The 27,787-nt window shown below is 48.4% G+C and overlaps 2 protein-coding genes across 2 annotated transcripts in view; one reads left to right on the top strand and one right to left on the bottom strand.

Moving 5' to 3' along the window:
• The window catches only part of LOC146870804 (uncharacterized), a 460,338-nt gene extending 441,811 nt beyond the window's left edge, over nucleotides 1-18,527 (bottom strand). Inside the window, exon 1 of the mRNA XM_085644517.1 lies at nucleotides 18,318-18,527. Coding sequence (XP_085500643.1) covers nucleotides 18,318-18,527 — 210 coding nt within the window. The remainder of the gene's footprint in view (nucleotides 1-18,317) is intronic.
• The window catches only part of LOC146870805 (uncharacterized), a 62,164-nt gene continuing 48,588 nt past the window's right edge, over nucleotides 14,212-27,787 (top strand). The window contains exons 1-2 of the mRNA XM_085646859.1: nucleotides 14,212-14,279; nucleotides 15,647-15,934. The gene's annotated coding sequence lies outside the window, so the exon portion shown is untranslated. The remainder of the gene's footprint in view (nucleotides 14,280-15,646; nucleotides 15,935-27,787) is intronic.

The following is a 27,787-nucleotide window of genomic DNA, read 5'->3' on the forward strand; positions in this document are numbered from 1 at the left end:
CTTTTGGGAGCACTTCAAAGGGTCCGCTCCCCCGCCCCCAAGCGCGCGCGCGCCACGCTCCGCCGGGCTTGTTTTTCTTGTTCCTCTTGCTGCAGACGTGTGTAATCTTTGGTCAAAGGGTTGAATCGGCAAATGGCTTCTGGCTAGATGTATCTGTTGTATGTGGGTCATAGTTTTCTATTTTATGTAAGGTAGTTAGTTAATGCTTTTATTGCAGCGAGACATATTTTAGTTGCAGGCCCCTAGTTAAACTTAGGTGAGTGAGTTATGCGCCCTTTGTTAAATATACATGTAAACTACAAGATATAATTGTTATTCATTAGTTGTAATTGAAAATAACGTTTAGGCTGTTACTGAATAGTTCCTCATGGCACACTACACCCGTCGTGACTCCGCACCTTTCCCTGCCCCCATTTGTGGCTTTCACAGGAAAATTGTTTCGTCACCAGTGCGTATTCCTATTCCTCCGAACACAAAACTGGAAACCCCATGGCCACTGCTGCTTTAGGAGCGGCTTTTGAGTGTTTTATCAAATGCATTACAATTGAGTCGGTCAAAACGGTCTTCCGTGTAAATCGTCTAACCAGAAGAGGGAAGACTAGGATGTATACATAAATATTGATTACGTGAAAAGTTAGAACACACAAAACCCCTATTGACTCTCGCTGTAAACAGGGTAGTTAGTGACTTATATGTCTAACAAATGATCGACGACACCGCCATTCATTTCAAGGTCCACAGGCACAGGCAGCAGCTGATGCTGAAGGGACCGTCACCGAATTTCTATTTTTTTCTAAAAATAAAGTTTTACTCTTCGTTTTTTCCCCACACCCAATATATTATTCTATTTCGTTTTCTTTTAAGTACTGTGGTACTGTACTTCGCAGTGGGATGGTGCATGCTGCCTCTGCTTCCTCACACACTGGAGACAGCGCACCATGCACACTGGGGACTCTACGCGTCCGAGCAAGGCAGCAAATACATAGGGACAGTCGTGCTCTGTGCATGGCTATTCTTCGTGCATGTTGGCCCTCGCCCACGTAAGAGGCAGATGTGGGGGAAGGGGGGGGGGCTGGCCTGCACATGGGATCTGTCACTATTAGTAAACTACTCGCCATTGTTTGTTTAGTAAGCACCACTATGCGTGTACATGTACCACTACCAGCCTTTCCCCATGCAACTGTTCCTTTAAACTTTGTCTTCTTTCCCTGTGCAGGAGGCAATGGTGACTGCACGCTGAGGTAGGTCTGGGTGTGTTCTTGTGCCGGGAGCTGCTCTCCCTGTTCGCAGGGTGTCTCTGGCAAACGCTCCCTGTGCCGCCGAGCCTGGTTGTTATGGCATGGTGGGAAACCTCTGTGGTTCTCCTCTTCCTGTCAGCACTGACTGAATGACTAGGGATAATTTGCACTGCACCAAAGACGTGCACGTCAATGGTGACTGTGTGGTGTGGGCTGGACTTGCTAGCTGCTTCTTTCTTCGTGCACTCCGAAGCACATCTCTCATCTGCCAGGCTCTATTCTAGCGCTGAGCAGCCCGCGCCGGACACTCGCAGCTACACAAGGGAACACGCACAGGACGAGAAGCCACAAACAAACCTCGGGCTGTCAGCGGGCTGGCTTTACACCTTGAAAGAACACCCCACAGCTGTATGCAGACCGGACAGCTTATCCACACCCTCCCAAAAGTACACAAAACACTGCGTGGATGGGAAAGTACATTTCAACGATCATTGGGACGTAAACATAGCACGTCATAGTAATTCACAGACCAGAACACCAAACACACCCCATGGACAAGGACACAATCGAACTTCACAGGAAAGAAAACCAAAAGTCGAACTAGCGCTATATAAAACTTTCTAAATAAATAAATAAATGTAATGGATGCCAAACGCCATGTACATAGGGTAGAATGGGCTTGTGTGAGGGGTCTCTTCAGTTGCAGAGGGAATGTTTAGGTGGGAAGAGGGTTCTCTAAACAACTATGAAGGTTCATCAGAGCTGGAATGAAGGCGGAACCCACCAGAACCCCGGTCCAGCAGAGATTAGTCAGCCAGATCGGGGATCCGTTTGGCCCCAGTGAAATCTGCTGACATGGTCTCTGTGTAATTTGCCAACACGTGGACACAATTCAGCTGCCTCCGCCCGTTCTCTGCCTGGCAATAAAGTGGCTTTTTACAACCTCTTCGGTCTTGTGCCCAAAACGAAGGGCAATTTAAAGGGCCATCAGCCCTCTTTTTGTTGGAGTACAGTCCTGTCTGGGAGCTATCTGCAGCCTTACACATAGGTGCCAATGCACCCTGTGTAACAAAGCCACACAGCTTGCTATCACCCACTGGCGTAGCTAGGGGGGGGCGAGGGGGGCGGTCCGCCCCAGGCGGCACAATTTTGGGGGTGGCCGCGCGGCACTGGTCGCCCGTTGCGGCCGCGGCGACCTTTATAATTTATTTGGGTACACTGTGTCCCCAAATAAATTATAACGGCTGCCGCGGCCGCAACCGGGCACCAGTGCCGCGGACGAGGGCGTGGCCCAGTTTGAAAGTGTGCGCTGAGCGCACTTAGCACTGACCAGCCTCCAGGGCCGTCAATCACTCTTGTAGCGCGAGCGCTACTAATGACGGCCGTCGGAAACATTAAAAAAATACATGAATTTATTTTTGCCAGCCCTGCCCTCGCGATGAGAACGACGTAGCAGTGATGCGTCACGCGCTTCACGCTACGCGCTCTCGCTCTCATTCTGGCCTGGGGCAGTCAGTGCTGATACCTGGGTAATTTGATGGCTCTGGAGACAGGTCTGGCGGCTAAAGAAGTTCGAACCAACCTCGCCCCTGCCTGCCATAGAGACCCTGGAGCGAGTCACGAGTGAGGTAAGAGGCAGATGGGCGGTGATATCCCTCCCTTTCTCCTGCTGTGCCGGCCCATTAACGTATGCTGATTGAGGTGGGCAGGGGGCCTGAGCAGAAGTGTGGTCTCACTTGCAATGATGTATGGCGCTCAGCAGTGTGAACTAAACTATGCATTTTTTTTGTATCCAAGTAAAGTTAATAAAACATGCCCCCCACCCGCCCTCTTTCTTTTCACAACACTTAGCTGAAGCACTGTTTTGCGAAAAGGCAATACGTAAATGTGGGCCACTTTTTTGGTTGTGCCCTGGCCGATTTGTTATCCTAATCTAATCCTGGCTCGGGGTAACCGCCTGCCTTGAGTGTGTGAGGATTACATGAACTGAATCAGAGGGCACAGATTTCACTGCTGAGGCCGATATGATCTCACATTGCTCAAACCCATGTGGAAAGGTGTGATCTGTGTCCAGGGCCGGTTTAGTGCTTGTGGCACCATGTGTGACAATGTTTGTTGGTGTCTCCCCCATCCATGGTGAAGGTGATTTCCACCTCCACTAAGGATTTCCTCCCCACCACCTTTTAACAGAGCCCCTCAAGTCTCGATAACCAATCTTTTTCAGACGCATTTAATTAGTTATATAGTGCCACTCATGCCTGTGTAGGGTGTCTGAGCACTTTGCATCACACACATTGCATAGGGACAATCAATCATACGTGTGTTAATCAGCATATAGGAAATGTTACATAAGCCAGAGGACTACAAGGTGTATGAGTGACATATAGTTAAAGAGTGCTTGGTCTGGGGAAGTGCAAACTGAAAACGGAACACCAAAGTTAGGGGTTCTCTTTAATAATAAGAATTGATTCAACCCAAATGAATCCTTTTTGCAACATTAACCTATGCTCTAACCTATACTTTGCAGTGTGCATGCAGTTCTTCGATGACAATTAATAATTCACTGCTCTATTTTAGGATTTTAACTTATAAACTTCAAGTAACGAAAGGATGTCTCTTTTAATAGCAGTAACTCACTGACCTATTTACATTATATGCACTTTGTGATCTGCATGACATAAGTTCTTTGCAGCAGGCATAATAAACCTTTGAGCTAGTTTATGATCAGTCAAAACATCAATTACAGGTTTGCCATCTTTCTCTTCCTTTTTGCTTACAGTGTGTGTGTGTTTTACCCTCCCTACCTCTCGCACAATGTCTGAAAAATAAGTGCTAGTTCTTAAAACGTGGCCCATACCGACCACCATCGGCTCAAATTAAACACTGCATACATGCCAACGTTTTCAAAGAGGGGAGTGGGAGATTTTTAAATGAAATTGTAAGAGGGCATTTTGCCCATTGGCTTCAGTGGCGTAGCTGGGGGGGGGGGTGCAGTCCGGCCCAGGCGGCACCATTTTGGGGGCGGACAAAGGCATTCAGATAAGGCTCGGCTTGCTTTCGTGGTCGTTCGGGGACGGGCAGAGAAGGAATAGGACTCGGGCAATGTCCTCTTCTTTTTTGTGCTGGCAGCTGTCCCCCCACACCCCATCTTCCTATTATTCCCTCTCTTTCTGTCTTGCTCCTCACTTACTGAAAACCATAACTTGAACAAACGGTTCACAACCTCTTTCCTTCTTTCATTTAGTTGCTTCCCTGCGAAATGGATCCAAAAAAGAAGTGCAGCGGGATGGACAGAAATAGAAGGTTTTAAATATGAAAAATAAATACATAACTAAATAAAGCAAGACAGAGTGATTGCAAAGTGGCCAGATTGGTTTTATTCACATCCAAACTCATCAACCTCACTTTACAGACTTTGCAGTGAAGCGCTACTTTTGTTTTCTCGTCTTTCTTTGAACAGCATTGTTGTCCCCAGGTGGGGAAGTGCACCATTCCAGGAGGTACTGCAATACCTGGTTGATGGATGGATTGGAAAACAAAATGTGTACCTTGGCTCTGTTAATGGATGTGGTCTTTTTAAACCATACTGCTTATGTTTATTAAGGATATAAGCAATGGACATTGAAACGGTTCCCTTCAGGGCCCTGTAGTAATGTCCTTAACTTTTCAGGTAAAACCACTCACTGATTTCTGAATAGTGAGTGAGAGATCGTTAAGGTAACCATGTTGTGTCTGCTTACATTTCACATGCTTTACTTAATCTTGCATTCCCTATGAGTGTTTGCTTTTACTTTTTTTTTGTAGGCAGCGTATTACTCTTATCAAGTGCATAATTTGAATTGAGCCACATCCAAGTGTTTATAGCGGGCACAATTAGGTTGTAGCTGAAGGCAGTGCGAGTTTCTCTCAGTGGGGCAGTATGGTGTTCAGTGGGGGAGAGGATGTGGCACTATGGCCAGAGCTGTCGAATTTGGAACTGGGGAACTGAGTTCAGCCTTCATGACCAGTCCACCAGACCACTCTACTGAGGGAGCATATTCCCATGCTAGACCTTACAAGGCCCCACTAGATCTTAGAAGGCTTGATGTCTTAGCACAAGCAGGTGTACCCTAGTGGTGTCAATTGTGAGTTAACCTTGAAGGCCTGTCCACCACAATCCATACTTAAGTTCATCTCCAGTCTTGCGGGCAGGCCTACGAAGCAGCACACCCTAGAGCAACAGTGATCCAGTCACTGTGACTCTGTCACTGAGGTCACATGAACCTTGAGCAGGTTAGGGCGGTGCAAACGGTGTGACCGCACTGGGTACCTATTTCGGGTGGGTGCGTAGTGTTTGCAAGTATATTATGGTTTAAAAAAAACTTGCTGCCACCTTCCTGGCCTCCAGCAATTTTCAGAAACAATAAAAATGTCATGATAACTTCGGTGATTAATGTTCTTTCTAGAGAGAGATCCGAGTTTTGTCTAGTGGAAGGGTTGACTCCTGGAAAGGTAGCACAGAGGGTTAATATGCCTGCTGCAAAGAACATGTACCATGCAGATCACAAAGTGCACTGCTTTAATGTGGGGACCATGATGAATGGTCATTTAATGTCAGCTGTAGATGGTGGATCCCTGAACAGTGTCATGTATGTGCATGTTTGCATTGTGTGAAGGGGATTACCAGGTAATTGTTCACGCAGCTCTCTGATGGATGTCACATGTGGTTTTTCTGAGTCTCCAGATAGATCATGCAGTCTGTGTGTTCTCTTTTGTACTGCCAGTCACTGCCAGTCACCAGTGTATTCAACTGTGTAGCCTTGGACCGTGTCATGTATGTGCATGTAACTTGCATGATTGAGGTAACTATTAGCGGCGATACTACGTGTCTCTCGGTCCTCATTCAAGTGCTTGCCGTCCTTTTTCCCCAGCAACCCCCCCCCCCCCCCAGGGGCGGCAATCTGAGGGTTAGCCCCGGGCGCCACAAGCTCTAGCTACGCCCCTGCTATCACCTCACGAGTACTTTAGAGAAACTTAAGTCATTTGGATTCCGGTTTTTGACTTTGTGCAACCCCCTGTGAAAGAGCTATGCATGCACTGTAAGAGTGTCACATGCATCCGTATGTGTGAGTATTTACACGAAAAACAATTTAAATGGCACTCGCTAATTTGTTGTATTTAATATTTTTATAGCGCTAACCATCCCACTGTAAGGTGTCAGAGCACTTTACATCACACGTATACATTATATATTGACAATAAATCATGCAACTGTAATGTAAATCAATGTACAGGGTGTTACATAAGACGATAAGGGTTTCCAGGGTTAGAAGTCACATTGGCTTCAATGTTTGGGATTAGGAGCTAAGATTGTATGGCAAGGGAAAACACAAAGTCAGGATTTAAAACATAGCATAGTGCTTGGCATTATTACTACCCAAAGACACCTTTTTAGTAGCCTTATCATAACAGATTGAGGAAAAATACGGTTTTCAACCCATGGCCTGCAGTTTACTTGCAGTCTTTGATGCCTGTTCACTGCTTGCTTTATGAACTGCAAGTAATAACAAGCATTTGTAATGCAATAGGTCTCGCATTACTGAAAGCTTGAGGTATTGGCGTTGCATTATAATGTGCAACGCCAATAGCTAAAACTTTTATTGATGCGAGACCTATTGCATTGCAAATGCTTGTTTTATTTGGTTTTTTGCTGTCGTCGTTCCTCCCACCTCCCTCCCTCCACTCAGCCCGGACACCAGCCTCTACTAAGCAGGTGTGATAAACACCTGTAATTGCATCCCTGTACAAACAGGTCATTGTGCAGGGATCACAATGCATCGCTCCACTTGTAATAAGGCCCAATATGTGCATACACATTACAATTAAGCTTCTGTGACCTGTACATCTCCAGCGACCAAATGAAAAATACAATCTGTTGTTTGTATTCTGTTACTACAGAGGGACTTGTGAGTATTCCAACCATTTTACCAGGAGGCACTGGGCAATCACCCACTTTGTCCATGTCTTAACACGGCTGTAACCGATTCCGCGAATGAAGGCCAAACACGGAGCACATCTGTACACGTTTTAGCCTATACATTCCTATAAATGTGGAGAAAGTGTCTTTATAGGTTTATTATGAATTTTATATTGCAGTGTATGTTACCTCACAGTTATTAGTTCACATCACTGTCCAGTCCGCTATGATAGTTTTAGTTAGGTTTACGAGACGCAGAGTCCAAATGAATCCGTCCACTCGCACCTATCAAACCTGCTGTTTAGGCCCCTGGCTGCACCGCAGTGTAGTGTGTGCAGAATGGGTCTATTTTGTCATAGAAACGACTGCTCTGTTGGGAAGAGAACCCGGACTTTCGCAAATCACTCCACCCCCATCCACTGTGAGAGGTTTACAGAAACGTGGTTAATGTCTCACGTTTCTTCTGAATTCCATCTCCCAATTCAAATGCCTGAAACTAAAGTACTGACTAAAAACTTCCCCGAGGTAAATAATACTGTCTAACTTTCAGGATAATGGTGGGTTATGCGAAAGGTCGGCGATGGACAATGGATACCGCAGCTCTGAAATCGAGCTGTTGTTTCTGCGTTACTATAACGCGGCCACTAAAACATAAACAATGCCTCCGCCACTAGGCACAGAGGCGCCTGAATCACAAACAAGCATTTACAATGCAATGGTCTCGGCATTGTTAAAGTTAGAGCTATTGGCATTGCTCATGACATTATTTTGTTTACCATCCACAAGAGGAGAAAGACATCTGGAACATGTCAGACACTCCCCTTAGATTTCAGACAGATCAGAGAGCATCTGGAAGCTGGAACACATCCCCCCTTAGTACCCCGGCCCATCTGAAAGCACCTAGAAACTGGAAGAACCTGCACTTTAAACTTGGGAAGATCAGAAAGCACCTAGAAACAAATATACTTCTCTGCAAAACTGAGGCAGATAAGAAACCACCTAGAAAGTGGAACACAGTTCCATTAGAAATCAGACAGACCAGAAAGCACTGTGAAATTAGAATGCACTCCACTTAGAAGGCGGGAAGGTACAAAAACTTGTAGAAACTCTCCCCATAGTACTCAGAAGGATCAGAAAACACCTAGAAACTGTAACAAATTGCACTTCAAACTCTAGCACATCAGAAATCACCTAGGAACTGGAATACACACTCCCGATAATACACACAGACGATAAAGCATGCCCCCTTTAGATGTATTGTTCTCTCTTCTATGCTACAGTCGACTTCATCCAGCATCTGTTGAGTGTCTTTGTATTTAGTGTATTTAGCAGGACTGAAAGGAGAGTTCTATTTTTCATAGAGGCCCATAAATCGAATTCCTGAGCTGCTGCAGAGCTTCAAATGTTCGGATATTTTTTTCCAGTTTTGGATTCTGGGGAATTAAATTAATGCTTTGCAAGCATTTTATTTGACATTCTGAAACTTTTTATATAAGGCCTAAGACAGCTATTATGTTCTTTTAAGGGTGGAAAAAAAAAACCCTTAACTCTGCAATTGTACTACCCGGCACTGCCTTTGATGTAATTTCCAAGAAACTCGTTTTTCAGTTTTATATAGTGCAAACTAAAAGCGCTTTTCATGAGCACTGGTTACATTATACAAAGGCATATTCACTTTTTAAATCACAGGATGTTGATTGAGCCAACATGAGGCTTGAACCTGCTTTCTCAGCTCGCAGGTCAGCTTCTCTAGCCTTACGCCACAACCTTGCCCGCAAGTAGCATTTTCAATATAATATACAACGAAGTGACAGTTGTTGCTGATTTATCTTATGCAACTTACAAACCTCGACAAAGCCAATAGCCCTGGCTTGCCAATATCCCTGGCTTGTTGTAGGTGTAATGATACTTGTTGTGTTATACATATGGACAGAAGCACCAAAATACCAATTGGACAGCACACTATACTAAGCGCAGATGTTTAGCTTTTGTGTTTTAAGCCACGCCCTCCAACTACAGCACTCTATCAGAGACCCCCTCAGTTTTTTAATCCCACTTAAAGCAGGCATGCCAACCCTCCCGATTCAGGCGGGAGACTACCGATTTCAAGGCTAGTCTCCCGCCTCCCGATTCCTGCAAGCAAAAACCCGATTCCTTGGGGGTTTCACTTTCAGCTGACAGGGCTTAGTATTATGTAACGTGCTAATTCTTCCAGCAATACTTAGAGTGTCGATGCAGGGTCTCTAGAAGGGGTGAAAAACCAACAAAGCCTCATTAACAAGTGAATGGTCTTTAAAAGACTTATGAAGTACTAGGGGGCTGCCCCCCATATGGGGGGGGGGGGTGAAGGGGGGGCGAGGGGTATGCACTGCCAGCAACCTGCCAGGGTAGTGCACAACACTTGCATCACCCTCTCTCTGCCTGCCATTGCGCTCCATGCTTCTGAAAGGTAAGAAAAAAACGTGCATTTGCGTTTCAAATGTCCAATCCTGCAGCAGCACATGACAGTAACCCGATTCAAGCCCCATTCTCCCGATGTTTTTTTTTTTTTTTTTAAATCTCCCACTTTGCTCTTCTGAAATGTTGGCATGTATGCTTAAAGCCCCGAGCACAGGTATAGATTTCTCTGTGCTGCTTTTGATGTGGGGCTTATCTAATCAGTTCACGAGCCAGCCGGGTACACAGCACCCTTTGGGACAGCCAGAGAAGCCAGTGATCCTGGACCATCGCCGCTTGCACCTAGTCTGCCGTTGCAGTACCTGGGCAGAGCTGCTCTTTAACGCTTTTAACAGAGATGTACTGAGTATCTGCACTAATGTATTTCCTAATTTAGCGTACCTACACCACTCCGCAATTGCGCAATACATTTAACCGAATAGCAGCAGGAATTGTAAGTGGCAAACAGGTACCCTACTACTAGGGTAACTCTAGGTCACTGATTTCACTCCATTGGAAACCGTTATACATTTTGCAGGGCGCTCTGCTATGCCAGAAAAAATATTTAAGCACACTGTTCTCATCTCCTGTACAGACTGTACTGCAAACACGGCACATTAGCTGTAATAAATTATCCAGAGGACCTCCGTAACGCTGTTTACTGTGCTCGAAGCAAGTGAAAGGATCACAAGGAACAAAACGTAAGTATACACAAAAATAATTAGAATACTGTCCTTTTCAAAGAAAGGGAAGGCGAGTGACATGACTAAACTAGTCACCTGTTTCTGCATCCACGGGAAGGGTGCAAAAAAATATGCGCCTTCCGTTTTAAGTACAGTTCATGCAGTGATGGAGGGGGGGACACAGAAACCAACGGAGTTTGGGGCTGAGGAAGCTACCATTCCTGCCCGTCAAAATTTTAATTGCTCAAAATAAAAACAAGAGCCTATGATTCCTGGAAACCAGATACATTTTTCCTACCTGGCTAAGAGTTAGCTGAGTCGGAGGAGGCCAAGAGCTCGAACGGCTGGACTGCAATTTTATCCGGTGCCCGTGACGTGCGCGATCACGTACGCTCATGAAGCATTCTTGAGAAGCAGTTAGCAGGGTTTTCTCATCCAATCCAAAACTAGAGTACAGTCTCCGAGCCACTTCAACCAATGAATAACGCGACCAAAAACATTTAACCAATCCTGCCAGAAACAATCTCCAACCAATCCATGATTTCTACAGGTTCCAGCCACTAATAGAATATGTTTACTCGTACGTGATTGGTTGTAATCCTGGTGGGTGGCACAAGAAGATTCGGGTTCGCCGTATGATTATGGTAAAACCTTTGTATACATAGAATGTAGCTTTCAAATGAACAGCAGTGGCGCTTTTAATTTTGCCTCCAACATTGTAAGAGCCTAGTTAGGTATCCCACTATGCAAAGGTCTAGGGTGACCGGAGTAATATTAAACAAGGCAGAGCAAAAGGCAAGAGCGGTCCAGCACACCAGTGCCTTTCTCCGAGGCGAAGCAGAAATGCCTCGGAGAAACGCAGTGGCGGTTTCGAATTCGGGGGCCCCCGAATCCGAAAAGGACGGGCCTGTTCAGAGTGACGGACCTCTTCTCCAATGGCTGGCCAGCATTCAAGAGGCCAGCCAATGGAGAACAGGGGAGAAGAGGGGCGGGTTCAAGCCCCTCTTCTCCAAGTCATTAAATCTCGGATCGAGACTGCGCAAGCGCAGCCTTCGAGCCGAGACCTAAAAAGGAAGGCTCCTTTTCCCCAACACGCCTTTGTCTGTTCAGGAAGGGGGCTGTCGCCTTGCTCTGTGTCTCCGTTGACTTACAGTTTACTGTGCGCTTCTCAGAGATAGTGAGTGTGTCAGTCAATATGCGCAGGGCTGTAAGGTTACAGATAATCCCACTGTGTGTGTGCTAGGAACTGGGTATGAGCTTCATCAAACACACCCAGGAGGATCTCTTGAAGGGCGCAGCTTTCCTTTGTTTATCCTGTAACCAAATGGTGGTGGGTCACTCCCCACTTCTCAAACATACTCCATGTGCGCCCAGACCCACTTCAGCAGGAAATGCAAGAAAAGAATTGGGGGGGGGGGGGGGGGGGTCTAGTCTGAATTACCCCCCTACTGGCATTCACTGCAGGATTCCATGACAATCACTTTGCGGGTCCCCTGCCCCCGCCTATACCTGGGGGCACACACTGTTTTATCCTAAATTGCAAGATTTTGTTGCATTTCAAATCCACTCCTATTTCCTCACAGTACTCGAAAGGTTATTGTTAGGGGCCCAGTGTGAGGAAGACTTTGTGGAGGTTTTTATTTTCGTGATTTTATAAAGTGCAGACATGGACCCAAGGCATCAAAGCGCTTCACAAGAGAACAGTTAGCAACCAATCATAGCATGAGTACATTAGAGACACAACCCTGTAAGAATTAAACGCAAACACAGAGTAAGTGGGAGAAAAGCTATACACAATTACAGGTCCTAAACAACCAGCGCTAAAGTACATTTGAGATATAACGATGGAAAATTTAAAGCAGACATTTGAGAGAGTATGAGAACAAGCATTGGCATAGCCAATAGGTCTCGCCTTCGGGACCTTATATGTGTTTAGCCATGCAACGGTTGATGTTGTAGAACCAAGGATATTGTGCTGCATAACTTAATATTTATAAGGGCCCAAAGGCGAGGCCTATTGGCTATGTTTTTCAATAGTGAAGGCAGTAATCCTTGTTATTGGCAGGGTGAATGTGCACACTGAGCAGCATTTGCTGCTGCTTTTGGGCCAGTCCACACCTGGTTGCATCTTTTTGTTATTATAGTGGGGAGAAGGGTTTACATTACTTATCAGGTGACATTTGTGTCAGATGGTGGCGCTCTGTGTCACATGACACCAGGTACTATAATGTGACCTATCCGTAGCTGCTTCCTGTTGTGCGCTTCATGCGAACTGTAACACCGTGAATCCTGACTTGTTAATCCTAAATACTTGAGCTGCTGTCGCCCTTCATTTCTTTCAACTTTCCCTTTAGATTTATTTATTTCTGAATGGTGAAAATTTCTATGACGTACAGATAAGCCAGAAAGAACCACCACGGAGCCCGCAGTTACTAGCAGTACATGATAGCGATAGTTGGAAACAAAATCTATAGGGGCAGAAAAATGTATTTGGATATAATGACCCGCCACCCATGTATACTGTTTATTCTCGCTTCAGATTGGGGGTTCTGCCAATGGACCAGCACTACGGGCTGTGACAAGGTGTTGTTGCCACATCTGGTCAGTGCCAGATCGACACCAGAACAATAGAAATATCTGCCCATGAGGTATTTCTTACATCAGCTAATTAAACACTATAAAGCACTATAGCACATCCACTAGAACTAGGGATGACATAATTATGCAGCAAGGAAAGTCGAATATGTAACATAATGTGGCACAATATGTAGTAGTAATATTTCAGTTTTTGACAGTTTAACAACTACTAATAGTGTATGAGCAAAGCCGCACCTCATTAGTACCAGTTTAACACCTGAATGCAGCAGTCGTCAACTGAAAGCTGACCAGTTAACCCTTGCAGAGGGTTTGCCACTACGCCGAACCACATATGTCCCCTTTTGTTTAGAAAGTGTCTACACTTGTCTATGAATACCCTTGTCTACACTGTGTGCTACAAAGTGTGAAGGGTACAATGGGAACGGTACACAACACAGAAGACGTTCCTAATGAAGGTAAGAGCCGTGAGTTAGAGGGAGCCAAATCTTGCAAACCTTTAATGCAGTTTCGAGCTTAGCAACAGTTTCTGAAAGGAAGATTCTAGAGTCCTCACTGTGAGTAATGCCGAGCGCGGACTTCGGAGACACGATCAGTGTTTATTTATTCAATGGTAGCTGCCTTCCATTCAAAAGACTGATCGTGACGGATTGTGCATAGTTTGTACATTACAGTACATGTCAAGTGTGCGTGTGGTGTGTACACTACAGTATGTGTCAAGTGTGTGCGTGGTGTGCACACTACAGAATATGTCAACAGTGCGCCTATGACTACCGATGTTGTTGACACATTGTAGTTGTGGAACAGCTGTAGGCTTGCATTTAAAACCGAATTATTGTATTTTTTGGTGATCGGTGCCCCTCCTCACATGCCTGACATACTCAGATTGCTGCCGATCACAGCTGTGAGGAAATGAGGCGCCCTCCCTTGTTCACCTCACAGCACTGCGCTTGCTCCTGTGGCATACGACATAGCGCCAAGAGGAGTAAAGAGGAGCTAGACATCCAGGGGAGTTTCAGTATGCTGAGAAAGCGTGTGGCCGGGGACAGAAGAGAGGTACACATAGGGATAGGTGTGTGGCTCTGGAGGTGTACAGAGTCGGAGGCTGCAAGTGAGTGATACAAAGCTCGGAGGGTGCACGTCGAAGCACTGCCCTCTGTGGGGTCTGCATGTGAAACAGCTGGGAGACACGATCAGTGTTTATTTATTCAACGGTACCTGCCTTTCATTCAGAAGACTGAGCATGACGGATTGTACGTAGTTTGTACATTACAGTACGTGTGAAGTGTGCCTCTCGGGTTTAAACAAGCATCGGCATAATAATAGAACATGGTGACCAGTATGGGGTTGTTTGCTCTCCCCCACGCCCCAGTGACACACTCAGGAGTGACACCCTCAGTAATGACACCCAGTAGTGATACATCCAGGAGTGATAACCTCAGGAGAGACACACAGGACTGACAAACTTAAGAGTGACACTCCCAGGAGTGACTCTGGAATGTAAGTACAGGGGCCCCTGTCCCTGCAGGCTGGACACATTAAGATGTGGCCTAACGGTTAGAGCATATGACCTTGAAGCTGGGTAACCAGGTTCGAGTCTCTGTGGCTCAACCTCTTGTGATTCTGGGCAAATCACTTCATCTCCCCGCGCCTAACAAAACATGGATGTGCCCGTCTGCAACAGCTGGTGCTCGTGTAAAGCGCAATGATACCTCCGGGTTGAGTTCGAGCTATGTTAAACTGCAAGACAAAAAACACAGCTCTGCGGATCTCATACGCCCTCACACGTGCACTCACTGTCACGTGCCTCAGAGGTACTCTCGTGCTCGTGGGGGATACACTCTCTCCCCTCCATAAGTGCCCCTCCTTCCCAGAAAATTCACGCACTTCCTGCTGGTTGGCAAAGAGTGAGACACACGCTTTCACTTGAAAAGGTCGGGGTATAGCGCCCACCAAGAGCATTTCGGGTTTAAACAAGCATCAGCATACACATAGAACATGGTGACCAGTACGGGGTTGTTTGCTCTCCCCCACGCCCCAGTGACCCACTCATGAGGGACACCCTCAGTAATGACACACCCAGTAATGAGACACCCGGTAGTGATACATCCATTAGTGATAACCTCAGGAGAGACACACAGGACTGACAAACTTAAGAGTGACACGCCCAGGAGTGACACACTCTGGAGTGTAAGTACATGGGCCCCTGTCCCTGCAGGCTGGACTCATTAAGATGTGGCCTAACGGTTAGAGCGTATAACCTCGAAGCTGGGTAACCAGGTTTGAGTCTCTGCAGCTCAACCTCTTGTGATTCTGGGCAAATCACCTCATCTCCCCACGCCTAACAAAACATGGATGTGCCCGTCTGCAACAGCTGGTGCTCGTGTATAGCGCTATGATACCTCCAGGTTGAGTTCGAGCTATATAAAATTGCAGGACAAAAAACACGGCTCTGCAGATCTCACACGCCCTCACACGTGCACTCACTGTGCCTCAGAGGTACTCTCGTGCTCTTGAGGGATACACTCTCTCCCCTCCAGAAGTGCCCCTCGCTCCCAGAAGATTCATGCACTTCCTGCTGGTTGGCGAAGAGTGAGACACAAGCTCTCACGTGACAATGTCGGGGTATACCGCCCAGCAAGCGCCTCTTGGGTTTATACAAGCATCGGCATACAAACAGAACACGGTGACCAGTACAGGGTTGTTTGCTCTCCCCCACGCCCCAGTGGCACACTCAGGAGTTACACCCTCAGTAATGACACACCCAGTAGTGATACATCCAGGAGTGATAACCTCAGGAGAGACACACAGGACTGACAAACTAATAGTGACACACCCAGGAGTAACACAATCTGGAGTGTAAGGTGAGGGGACCCTGTCCCTGCAGGCTGGACTCATTACGATGTGGCCTAACTGTTAGAGCGAATTACCTCGAAGCTGGGTTACCAGGTTCGAGTCTCTGCGGCTCAACCTCTTGTGATTCTGGGCAAATCACTTAATCTCCCCATGCCTAACAAAACATGGATGTGCCCATATGGAACAGCTAGTGCTCGTGTAAAGCGCCATGATACCTCCGGGTCGAGTTCGAGCTATATAAAACTGCAAGACAAAAAACACGGCTCTGCGGATTTTACACGCCCTCACACATGCACTCACTGTCACGTGCCTCAGAGGTACTCTCGTGCGGGATGCACTCTCTCCCCTCCAGAAGTGCCTCTCTCTCCCAGAAGATTCACGCACTTCCTGATGGTTGGCGAAGAGTGAGACACAAACTCTCACATGACAAGGTCGGGGTATAGCGCCCACCAAGCGCATCTCGGGGTTTAACAAGCATTGGCGTACAAATAGAACACGGTAACCAGTACGGGGTTGTTTGCTCACCCCCACGCCCCAGTGACACACTCAGGAGTGAGACCCACAGTAATGAGACACCCAGTAGTGATACATATAGGAGTGATAACCTCAGGAGAGACACACAGGACTGAAAAACTTAAAAGTGGCACGCCCAGGAGTGACACACTCTGGAGTGTAAGTACAGGGGCACCTGTCCCTGCAGGCTGGACTCATTAAGATGTGGCCTAACGGTTAGAGCATATGACCTCGAAGCTGGGTTACCAGGTTTGAGTCTCTGCGGCTCAACCTCTTGTGATTCTGGGCAAATCACTTCATCTCCCCGCACCTAACAAAACATGGATGTGCCCGTCTGGAACAGCTGGTGCTCCTGTAAAGCGCCCTGATACCTCCAGGTTGAATTTGAGCTATATAAAACTGCGAGACAAAAAACACGGCTCTGCGGATCTTACACGCTCGGAAATTGCTTGTACTGTCTCCACGCAAGGAAGCTAGAGATGTTTAGGAACGACTGCTGTGGCACAAAATGCCATGAAGGTGCTTGTGTGTGGCATAGAAGGACTCCCTGCAGATAAATCACGGATTACAGTGATATAGCGCGTGACAGTAAAAAAATACCAAGCGCTCGCCATGACGTTTTCGTCGCCTTTTTCTGCCGTCCCATTGGGACGGCCTCGCCTGCTAAAAGGTTTCTTGTCTTTATGGGGCCAAGCAGGAAGTCAGACGAGCCAGTCCAACTGGGATGGCACTAAAAGAGAAAACTGTACATCACTGGAAGCTCTTTTCCAATGGCTGGCCACCGTTTAGCATAAACGGCGATGCCAGTCAATGGAAAAGAGGGGCGGGGCTTAAACCCCGCTAGTGAAAGCTACCCAAAAACATAAAATCTCGCCAGCGAGACTGCGCATGTCTGTGCAGCCTATGCTAGCCGTGACCTAAAAAGGGTTTAATATGTGTGTCAAAGGGAAAAACTTGGAGATCTTTTTTGACGGAAGCATGGCACGAAATCATATAGAGGGTCCAATGGAGGGAGTTCAAAATTCTTGTGATGTTATCCGAGAATGACTGGTTTATGAACCACTCTTTTTTGAAGGTTGTGGGGAGGGGTAGGTTCCAGGGGATGGGTTTGGGAATTTCATGAACCCCATTTTGTGCCTCAAATTTGACCTTTTTCAGTTAGGTGCCCAGGTGAAGTGGAGTGCAATGCCTTAAATGTGGTGCAGGCACTTTAAAAATTGGGCTGTCACCTCTACAGACACCTACTGTTAGCCGAGTAGGATTAACATCGTCATATTTCTTGTGACGGGTAACAAATAGGGCCACGCTATGTAGAACTAATTGGTTTGAGTGGACCTAAGTGAACCTTGCGGATACCTGAAAGGAGTCGGATCCAGAAGTCTAGTCGCCCAGAGTAGCCTCAGTTAGAACCGTGCGCTCTTGGCCATGGGTGCGGACTTGACTCTGGAGATTGAGTTGGCTGTAGAGGGTGAATCTGAGTGACTTGTCATCTACAATAATGGAGGGTTGGCACTCCAAAGCACAGGGGAATTCCATTTAATCTTGTACAGATAGATTGGCTTTATTCAGAGATATAAGAATGAATGCTGTTTTCAATGGGTTTAATTTAAGGTGGAGATTTGACATTGTGAAGGATCGTTAGAATCGAGATCCACACCTGTAGCCAACCTTATGTCTTTATTTTCTTTATACACCCGGCGTTTAAAGAAAGCCAGAGTTCAACACAGGGATAATGCTTCTTATCCTGGTGTGGAGTATCTTTGTCCCGAGTTCTAGAAACGTTTCTTCTTTTTCCTCTCTTCCGGCCTTCACTTCCTGGTCTCCAGTTTTCCCTCAGAGAAAGAAGAGAGTTGGCAATACAGTAAATGAAGTGGTCGGCTTTTCGCCGTGGAGAAGGGCGTGAGGAATCACTAGTGTCTCAGTTCGATTCTATGGTTCTGCAGAGAGCGGGGGTCAGACAGGCAGGAGACGTTAGTGCATTACCCGCTAATCGCCGATCTTTCCCCTCCTCCCGGACCGCCCTGAGAAGTGCTCACGTACCTGATTGAGGCAGGGCGCAACACGGAGTTGTTGGCCTCCTGGCTCTTCCTGTTTTCCATCTTCTACAGTCCTCCCAGTCAGGAGCGGGGTTTCCTCTTTTGGCGTCTGCGTCTCTTCTCCGCCCGATGCCGGGATGGCGTCTCCTTCGTCCTCTCGTCTTCCAGGGGTTGGCCTCCCTCTTCCGGACTCAGGATCACTCTCTTTAATCATTGACTCTGGGGCAGTGATGAAGGGTCCATGGGCGGGGCTTTCGGCAGAATGTTCCCATTAAAAGGAGCCTTGTTGAGAGAAAGCTGTGTGCTCCGTAGTTGCGGAATTTTGAAGCCAAGTCCAGTACGATGGTCCCACTGGTTGTGAAGAGAGCAGAGGATCCATTCCGTGAGGTACACGCCACCAATCATGGGTATTGTCAGTTCCCTCCCGGGGCACGAGTGTATCGTGACAGACATCCATGACTGAATTCTTGTCAAGGTGTTGGATAGGAGGTGATAAGATTCCGGGATGTGACTTTCAGTTAGATTTGGGTACTGTTGGCGTACTGGTAAAAATGTATCCCAGAGTTACTATAGGTTACATAGAGAAGCTCAAGAGAGAGACTGAATAAGGTTGAAGAGAAGATCACGCCTCGGGGATGCCTTGATGCAGGCTAACTAGCTTAGAGACAGAGCTACCTATTTTCATTACTTGAGAGCGGTTCGTCAGATAGGAGATGAACCGGTAAAGAATCACACTTTCAATTCTCATTCGATTCTTCAGTGTGTTTATCAGAGCATGGTGATTCACTGTGTCATGGGTAGCGAAGAGAACAGGAAGACATGAATTTCCACTTTCAAGGATGCAGAGAAGGTCGTCCACAATCTTCATAATTGTAGTTTCGAGGCTGTAGCCATGTCTAATGTCAGATTGTACAATGTCAAAGGGTTTGCTTGGTTGGATGTGAGACAACAGTTGGGAGGTTAAACAGCTTCAATAACCCTCCCTAAGAACGTAATGGTGGAAACTGTACTGAATTAGGGTTTGGAGGTACCAAAGAAACAGTCCTAAAAGTTTGTGAAAAGGATACCTAGTACATGCACCTACAGGAGTGTGGGATCAAAAACACAATTGAGATATGGCTGGGATAGCCACAGGGGAATAATGGGAGAGGAGCAATGTAGCTAAGGTTAGCAACCTCATTTGTAGTTTGGCAGGCTTAGGGCTCCAACATAAACCAACAGAGCACCACCCTGCCAGTCTCACAGTCCCCCACCTCATTTAGAGAACCACTATATTTCTGAAAACACTGGCTCCATTGTCAGAAACCCATGTACACGCAGTCTGTCTTCGACAGAGCTGCCCGCTCATGGTAGCAAAATCCAGTTCATTGTGGCCGAAGCCACCATGATCTGGCAACAGTGGTCCTTATGCTCAAGGAGAAAGCTCCCTACTTGTTACAGCCATTGCCAGTGACGTAACGAAAGTTGCAGGGGCCCCCCTGAAAGGTACACAGAGGGGCCCCGCTCCGGATTTAATCCGGAGCTCTCCGGCGTGAGTACAGTGCTGAGGGGGCCCCCTGCAGCTTGGGGGCCCCCCGCACTGCGGGGGATGCGGGGGCCTGTGTTACACCCCTGGCCATTGCTTTTTTATATCTCTGAAACTCCAGGTTGTGAAGTTTGTCTCAGAAAAACTAAAGGTTCAGGGTGCTAGGTAGGCATTCATCTGTGCTCTCAGTGCATCCACCATACCAGCAAATACACTGAAGGCACAGAGACGCCGCTGGTACTCTACTGACACAACAAGCTGTTAGTACACCTACGAGTGTTCAAATGACTCAAGCCTCTCATTCCAAGTTACTCAATAAAATCAAGCGAATAAAACACCCAGGGGAATCAGACCATTACTGTATATCAGGTTGTTTTTTTAGACAGAGTCTCATTATTTCCTTATGGAGTGGGCAATAAAGTTTTCTGCAACCAGTATTACTGCTCAGTATTTGACCTTGGTATTCCTCTTTATGCATTGTTTTCGCTGTGCAACGTTCTCAAGGTATTGCTTGGAGGGGAAAATCTGACCAAGAACAGGTGGCACTGAGCCCTGTTTGGAAAACAGGCAGAAACAACATATGTACCATATTTCAAAGTTACAGGTGTAGTCTAAGTGAGGCCACAACAAGGTTTACCTGAGCTGCAGCAGGCAGGGATTTGTGTCGGTTATTATGTCCCCATAGTTCTAATATACCCACCATGCCCACAATCAATGCAGAGGTGGCCACGATCCTTGGGGTGCTTGTCAACACACATCTATCTAAAGAAACCCTAGATCTCAGCTGTGGTTAAGACAAGATGCTGGATACTAAGGATATTGAGGACATTTCTTAAACTCTTGCCACGGGAAGCCCAGAAAATAGTAGTCCAGGCACTGATTCTACCAAGGCTGGACTATGCTAACATTTTGTACAAAAGAGTCCAGGTTACCTCATCCAGCAATTGCAAAGGGTACACAATATGGCAATCCAACTGCTGTTCAATCTCCCCAAACATACCTCAATTTCTCAGTACTGTAAGCAGTTGCACTGGTTACCAGTGAAACAAGCATTTACAATGCAATAGATCTCACATTACTATATGTTTGAGCTATTGGCGTTGCTAATAATAATGCCAATAGCTCAAACTTTCAGTAATGCGAGACCTATTGCACTGCAAATGCTTGTTTTTCTTTTTATTGTCTTTTGAAGCTATCGCTGCACCTGCGCTTTAGCTTAAGATGTCTAATACACCATTGCCACAAAAATAAACAAATGGAAAAGAAATGGCGGCCGCACACTTTTTTCTATTTATTAACTTTTGAAGCAATCGCGGCATCTACACTTTAGCTTAATATGTTTAAAGCTAAAGTGGGGCATGGCACGATTGTGACAAAAGTATAGAAATAGAAAAAACGGCATGCAGCCGCATTTTTGCCCTATTTATTTATTTACTTTTGAAGCAATTGGAGCACCTAATTGTTGAGCTTTTACTGTGGGGGAGCCTCATAAGTTGGGACTCACCCACAGTGAACTCAGGAAGTAAGAGACTGCATGGGGATTTTACTGGTGTCCCCCTGGCTTGACCAGGCCACTGCGCAGCAGCTAGAGTAAGGGACACTGGGCTGGTTACATGCAGACTCATGTGTACATGCGTGTGCACATGTGTATGGGCTGCGCTGGGGAGATTCCTAGCGTGCGCAGCCCAGGAGCAGCTACAAAGTGAATGGTGTGGCAGGACTTATGCAGTATTGGGTGGTGACCTGGAATAGGCTTTATACACTGGAAAGAAACATGCCAGGGAAAGTCAGTGTGTTTTACTGTGTTTTCACTTCATTATTCCCCTATGGGGATGTGGGGCCCATGGCTAGATTAACTTCCATTAGGCCTACAGATTCCAGACACGCACTTAAGTCCAAAGTAGCGAATGTGAAAAGAAGTATTCTGCAGAGTCCAAAGTCATATTTGTACTGCTTTTGGGTCATCCAGAACTGTCATATTTCTCTGAACCAGCCATGACCAGACCCAGGCTGAGGGCTGACCTCAGCTGGATGGATTGATAACCTTTCTTCCACAAGCTAGGGCCTCCTCTCCACGAAGAGAAGATGGGTGGGGCTACAGGCCAATCTATCAACCGCTGTCGCTGGGTGCCAGGCACCAGGCTGCACCAAGGAGGGAAGGAGCTGGGTTTCAGAGGCCATGTGGCCAGAGACACTGGACAACGCCATTTTGAACAAACCCAGAGGCTGGACAAGTAGGAGGGAGCAGGGGCAGGGAAGTGATGTGTCGCTGTTTGATAGGACCAACAGAGACTTCCTGCCAGCCCCCTACTCAACTTTTAAAAAGTGCTTGCACAGGAAGAGAAGCTCTCTCTGGGGTGTGGTCTGCTGAGGCTGAAGGTGCTAGATCCTGGCGCAATGGGCAGTTGGAATGAGAGACCCCCTGACTGCCCCCTGGACCCTATCAGCATCAGAAGAAGAGCCCAGGACCAGTGCACAGAAGCAGGGGCCTCTGCGCAGGGAGAAGAAAGGCCCAGAAGGAAAGCCAGGCGAAAGGCTGGCGCAGGGAGCCAGTGAAGACCATTCCCTGCCGAAGACACCCTCTTGGAGACCCGGAGGGTGAAGGAGAGTGACCCCAGTGGCTGGGGGGCACCACCAGGAGCAAGAGGACGCGAAAATGAAGGAGATCAGACCCCTGGGGGCTGAGATATGCCCCCCAGAAGGTACATGACCTTTGACCTTTGATGGGACCGATGACGAAGCACGTGGGGCTTCGCCGCCGGTCTGGAAACTGCCCCCGGGGTGGGTCAGGTCCCGGGGGCTGCCCCCCAAAGAAGGAAATTCGGGGTGCGCCGTCGCACACCCCGTGAAGGTACCCCCGCGGGGTGCCAGGAGCCCACCCTGGCCGCCGTCGAAAAATGAAGACGGGGAGCGCCGTTGCGCTCCCCGTGAAGGTGGCCCTAGGTGGGGCACCAGGAGCCCACCCTGGCCCCCACCAATGCGGAATGAGGGGGAGTGCCGTCGTGCCCCCCGAAGATGTTCGGGGGCCCAGGACCCCATCCCCGGGCCCTGAGTGTGGAGGAGGTGGGGGGAGTGCCATCGCACTCCCCTAAAGACCCGCAGAAATGGGGAAGCTGACTCGCGTCTGCCCGCCGGAGCGGGCAGACCAGAACATGAATGCCGGCTCCCGCGGCAGCACACGAGAGTGCTGGCCACGTGGGGAGCTGGCAGGGGCAGCCGGGGGTGGGCTCCCTAGGCTGCCCTCGATCGAGAAGGCCTGCGGGGGTCCCAGGGGGGACCAGGACCCCCAAAAGAACCTCTGAGAAGAAGCGTGGCGCTCGGGGCCCAGGTGGGACCGGGCCCCAGAAAAATCAGTGAGAGCTGCCAGGGATGGACTCCCCGAGTCGCAGGACCTTACCTGGGGTCCGGGTGGGACCAGGCCCCCCAACGAGGTTGAAACGCTGCAGAAAACCGCCGGCAGCATCAGCGCCGCTCTCCCCGGTGCAGCGGGAGAGCCGCTCATACAATATTCATGAACAGGAGCACAATCGCCCCATAATGCCATGCCAGGAATTTGGAAGTCGGCTGTTTTGGCGCCTGGTGGCCCCCAGAGGAGGGGGTCACCCTCATGAGTGAAAAGAGGTGCAGGGGGCTGCAGGAGCACCGCAGCCTCCCCCAGCATAAAGAAGAACAGTCCCCCCATAAGTTTCACGGGGCATCTGAAAGAATAACCCCTCAAGGGCTCAGCCTGAATTTAACACCTTCTCGGCTGGAACTTACGTTATCCAGCTGAGGGTGTACTGCGAAGTGCATCATGGAGTGAAGGGCTGAGTTGGGGATGTCTGGAGAAGGGCATCCCCTGGAGGTGAAGTGGTGTAATTGCACCGAAATGCATTTACTAATGTTTATTTCCTTTAGAGGAACTGAACTTTAGGTGTTTAATGTGAAGTACCTGTCAGGTGATGGTATAAGCAAAGTGGGGTTATGTTGCCAGACATTCCTGCTAGAGTGTCTGGCTGTACAGGCGTAATCCTGTGATTTCATCTGTGATGCCTTTCGGGGCTGTAATTGCAATGCATTCTAATGATCCACAAATGTGCTGAGTACTGTCATTCCATAATGTGCTTAAACATGTATTCTTGCTGCTGCACTTAGGTGAAGACCCCAGACTGCTAGCCCTTAAGATATATAGGTGCATACTTTTTTTTAGTTTTTTTTTTTTAAAGCTTTATTTATAAGGTTCAAACAGTACAGACAATTGCATTGCAGTCAGGAGCATAAAAGCAGCACATCGTTCTCATCAACATCCGGCACAGCTGCCTCTCATTTGTGTTCGCTCGGGCACAGTGTAGGAGAGTAGGGTCTGCAATCCTATGATCACCCCAGATTTTTGCTTTTTGCTTCATTGGTTTACGACTTTCCCTGGCTGTGGGCCTGCTAATCAGACCCACAGCCTACCTGTTCTCTCTCTAAATTGACACACATGTACCTTAGGTGCATTTACTAATTGGAACTGGGCCACCTTATCAGCCCCTGTATCAGCATACCTTAGGTATCCAGGGCATAGGTGTACCCAGGGCCTACCAGGGGCTGCAGCATGTATTATGCCACCCCTGGCTGGCCACCCAAATCTGACACAACTGGCTGCACGACGGCTGGGGCAAGGTGGTGTAATCACCCTTTGCTTTAGATATAGTATTCCTATATCTAACCCTAAAATGGACACATGTATTCCTATCAGTCACTCCTCTGGCAGGCCTTATCAATCCTGAAGGCAGAGTGCTTGGAATTATGTGAGATGGTGCTCTGGCATGAGCTGAGCCCGTCTGCAGCTTGCGGAACCAAGTCCTAATAGCTGTTCCAGGATAACGCGTACCATATACTCTTAAGTGCACTATAATCCTCGCGGTTATTTGCTAACTTTGGTATCGCATTATCAAAACATGTCGAGTAAGGTGTCATACGAATTGGAATACTAACCCCTCGACAATTCTGGCGACGGGGTTAGCATTCCACCATTCTAGAGGGACACGACATGTATGTAACTGTGAACCCCGGTTAAAATTAACTCGAGCCTCAGCATCACAAAATGGATGCCGCCACCACAGACACAAGTCTGACCTCCTGCTGCTGGGAGTCCTTCCAGCAAGGAGAGCTTGGACAAAGGGTTTCCTGTCAGGGGCGGTGCTAGCACCATCCCAGACAGGATTTTGTGTATCCCAGGTAGGCAGGGCTGAGAGGAAGGTGACTGCAAGTGGCACCCCGGTGCCCACTGTGCATAGGCCGGCTCAAACCAGTTCCAGGGGCACCCCAGCCCCTGAGCTGGGAAGAGACCGGACAAAGGAGAGGGGTGTAACCACCCCCCTCCTGGTCCCACCCATAGGCAGGACCTAGTCACAGGCCAGCCCCTTTTCTTAGAATAAAGGTAGGAGCGGGCCCCCTTCCCAAATTAGATCATTCTAAATCTTGAACTACTTTCCACGAAAGGAACTCTTGACTATTCTGAAGACTCTCCCTTGTGGCTAAGGAGTAGCCACCCTGCACCAGCAGGCACCACCTAAGCGCTTGCGGTTTGCTGTACGTCTGTCCTCCGGATCAAGACTGACCAAGCTCGACGAGACCCGGATTCCCTGCCACCTCTGACCTCTACCTGCATCATCAGCCCAGCTGAGATTCGTGGGTGTGACGAGACCTGCGGGACCGGCCATCTTCTGAAACTGCACGACGCTTATCCAGCACGACCGCCGAGGGATCCTCGAGTGAGTGCTTTTTGGGGTTTGAGAAGCCCTAACCCTGAGCAGCCCCAGCAGCGAAGTCCAGCCCCACCCCAGCATCCACGAGAACTCCGTGGGGGCCCTTCTGCTCTTTGCTGCTCACCGCGTTGTCCGGTCACTTGCCGTTGGCTAGTGGCCCTCCTTACGACGCACCACGACGTTTTCCCCGCTGGTCTGGTTGCTCCAGACTGGCCCTTGCTCCCCTCCAACAGAGGAGCACCCCGGACCCTCCTGGTCCACTCCAGACGCCATCTTGACTCCACTGCGTGGGCTTGCCTTTGCCAAGGCTTGTTGCTCCAATCCTGGACCCAGCATCGCCGACAGCAGACACCTTCGTGGAACAGCTCGCCCCGCCAGCCTGGTTGCCGACAACGCCTCCTGGTCCGAGGGACAGCAGAGTCCAGCGTCGTCCACTCACCTGGCCGAGGTGACTTCCTCCGGTGCCATCCCGGTGCCCACACAATCACTGGCTAGTGATTAAGAACTGAGTCCCCTCTGCTTTCAGGTCATCTCCAGCATCGATCCAGGCTTGGATCCCTCCGAATATCTTCACTGGTCACCTGCCAGCAACTACTTCTTTCAGGCTCCAGAGACTTCAACGAGGACTCCCGACGTCTTTTGAACCCTATGCAGCCGCAGCCCCTGGGCTAGGTAACCCGAGCATTTCGGTGCTCCAACGTAGGTTCACTATCGAAGTGTCCAGATCCTTTTTCGTTTTCAGTCTAGCTGGTCGGATTCGTCCGAAAACAGTAACTTTAGAAACGCTAGCATCCATAGACTTCTTCCCGCATCCCGCGTGAGAGTGCACACTCTGCACCCGATCTCCCTAGGCCTCCTGCTCCTAACCTTAGAGTTCAGTAGTGTAGTCCTAGCGATCCTGAAGCCTCTGGATCTGGTTACTCACCTGCTAGCATTTCGCATTCCACTTTTAGTGTATATGGTTTTTCGTGCCCCTCGGGCATTTGTGTAAATTGTGCAACTTGAAGTATTTCCTTAAGAGTTTTTTATTGTGCTTAGCTCCCTGACTCATAAAGAGCCAGGGTAGTCTTGTTATAAATAAATATCCTTTATTTTCATAACAACTTGTGTGGTGTCCTTTCACTTGGTGTTCAAGGGGTAAATGTGATTGTAAAACAGCTGGCTTAACACGCCCTCTAGAGTTTAGCTTAAAGACTGCTCTTGTCCATGCTACTAGGATAGCTGGTCTATAAGGTTGACTTACAACCAATCATCAATAAGGGTCGTTTGGTATGATACACAGTGATCACTAGAATAGTGAGCACTATATATCAGGCCAACTTCTCACACACAGCACAACAGCATATCCAACAGGGTCCAGCCCATCTCCCCACGGGATACCTCAGCGTCAGCCTCCCCAGTCATCCCATCCCCACCACCAATGCAGTGGAATCTATGCAGTTTCAAGTGAATCAGTCCCTTCTCGTCCCTCCCCCCACCTCGCCTCCCTCCCCGGCCACATTCCCCTCCCTGTGCACCTCAGCAGTGCTGCTTTGCGGATGTGTAAGTAAATAGCCTTTCAGCGGCCCCCAAATATCGCTGGGTCTAGAGGCCCCCGGCAACAGCTCCGCATAGGTGCCGAGCTGTTCCTGACAATAGATCAAATCACCAAGCCACACTTTAAATTTCGGCGCTCTCCCCCTGCCCCAGCGACACGCCACTCGCTGCTTTGCCAGCAGCAGCGCCAACGCTACATACTTGCGGTATGCAGCTTTCAATGGCTTGACATATCCCAGTATTGCCAGCAGGGGCGTGGGTTCAACATGCTCGTTTATCATCAGAGCCAGGGCAGCGAACACTGCCCTCCAGCCAGTAAGCATGGACACCCGGGCACTCCCAGGCCAAGTGCAGGAAATCCGCATTCGGCGCTCTGCACCTTTCACAGTTATCCGCCGCTCTCAACTTGTATCGGCACAGCCTGGCCGGCGTATAATATATTCTATGCAAAAATTTATAATGCACAATGCGCAGTCGGCTGCTAGCCGAGACCTGCTTTGTCTGCAACGCACAATACTCCCACTGCTCATCTGTGAGTTCGGTTCCCAACTCCTCATCCCAGCCCGCACGGGCCGGGGCAGACGAAACTTGCCTCTGTGTGTGAACAGTAGTGTATATCAACGAGACCAAGCGTTTCGCCGTCGCGCTTTTAAGAATTAAGTGTAATGGCGCAAGCTCAGG

This window comes from Triturus cristatus, chromosome 1_1 (genome assembly GCF_964204655.1).
Source record: "Triturus cristatus chromosome 1_1, aTriCri1.1, whole genome shotgun sequence".
NCBI classification, from domain to species: Eukaryota; Metazoa; Chordata; class Amphibia; order Caudata; family Salamandridae; genus Triturus; species Triturus cristatus.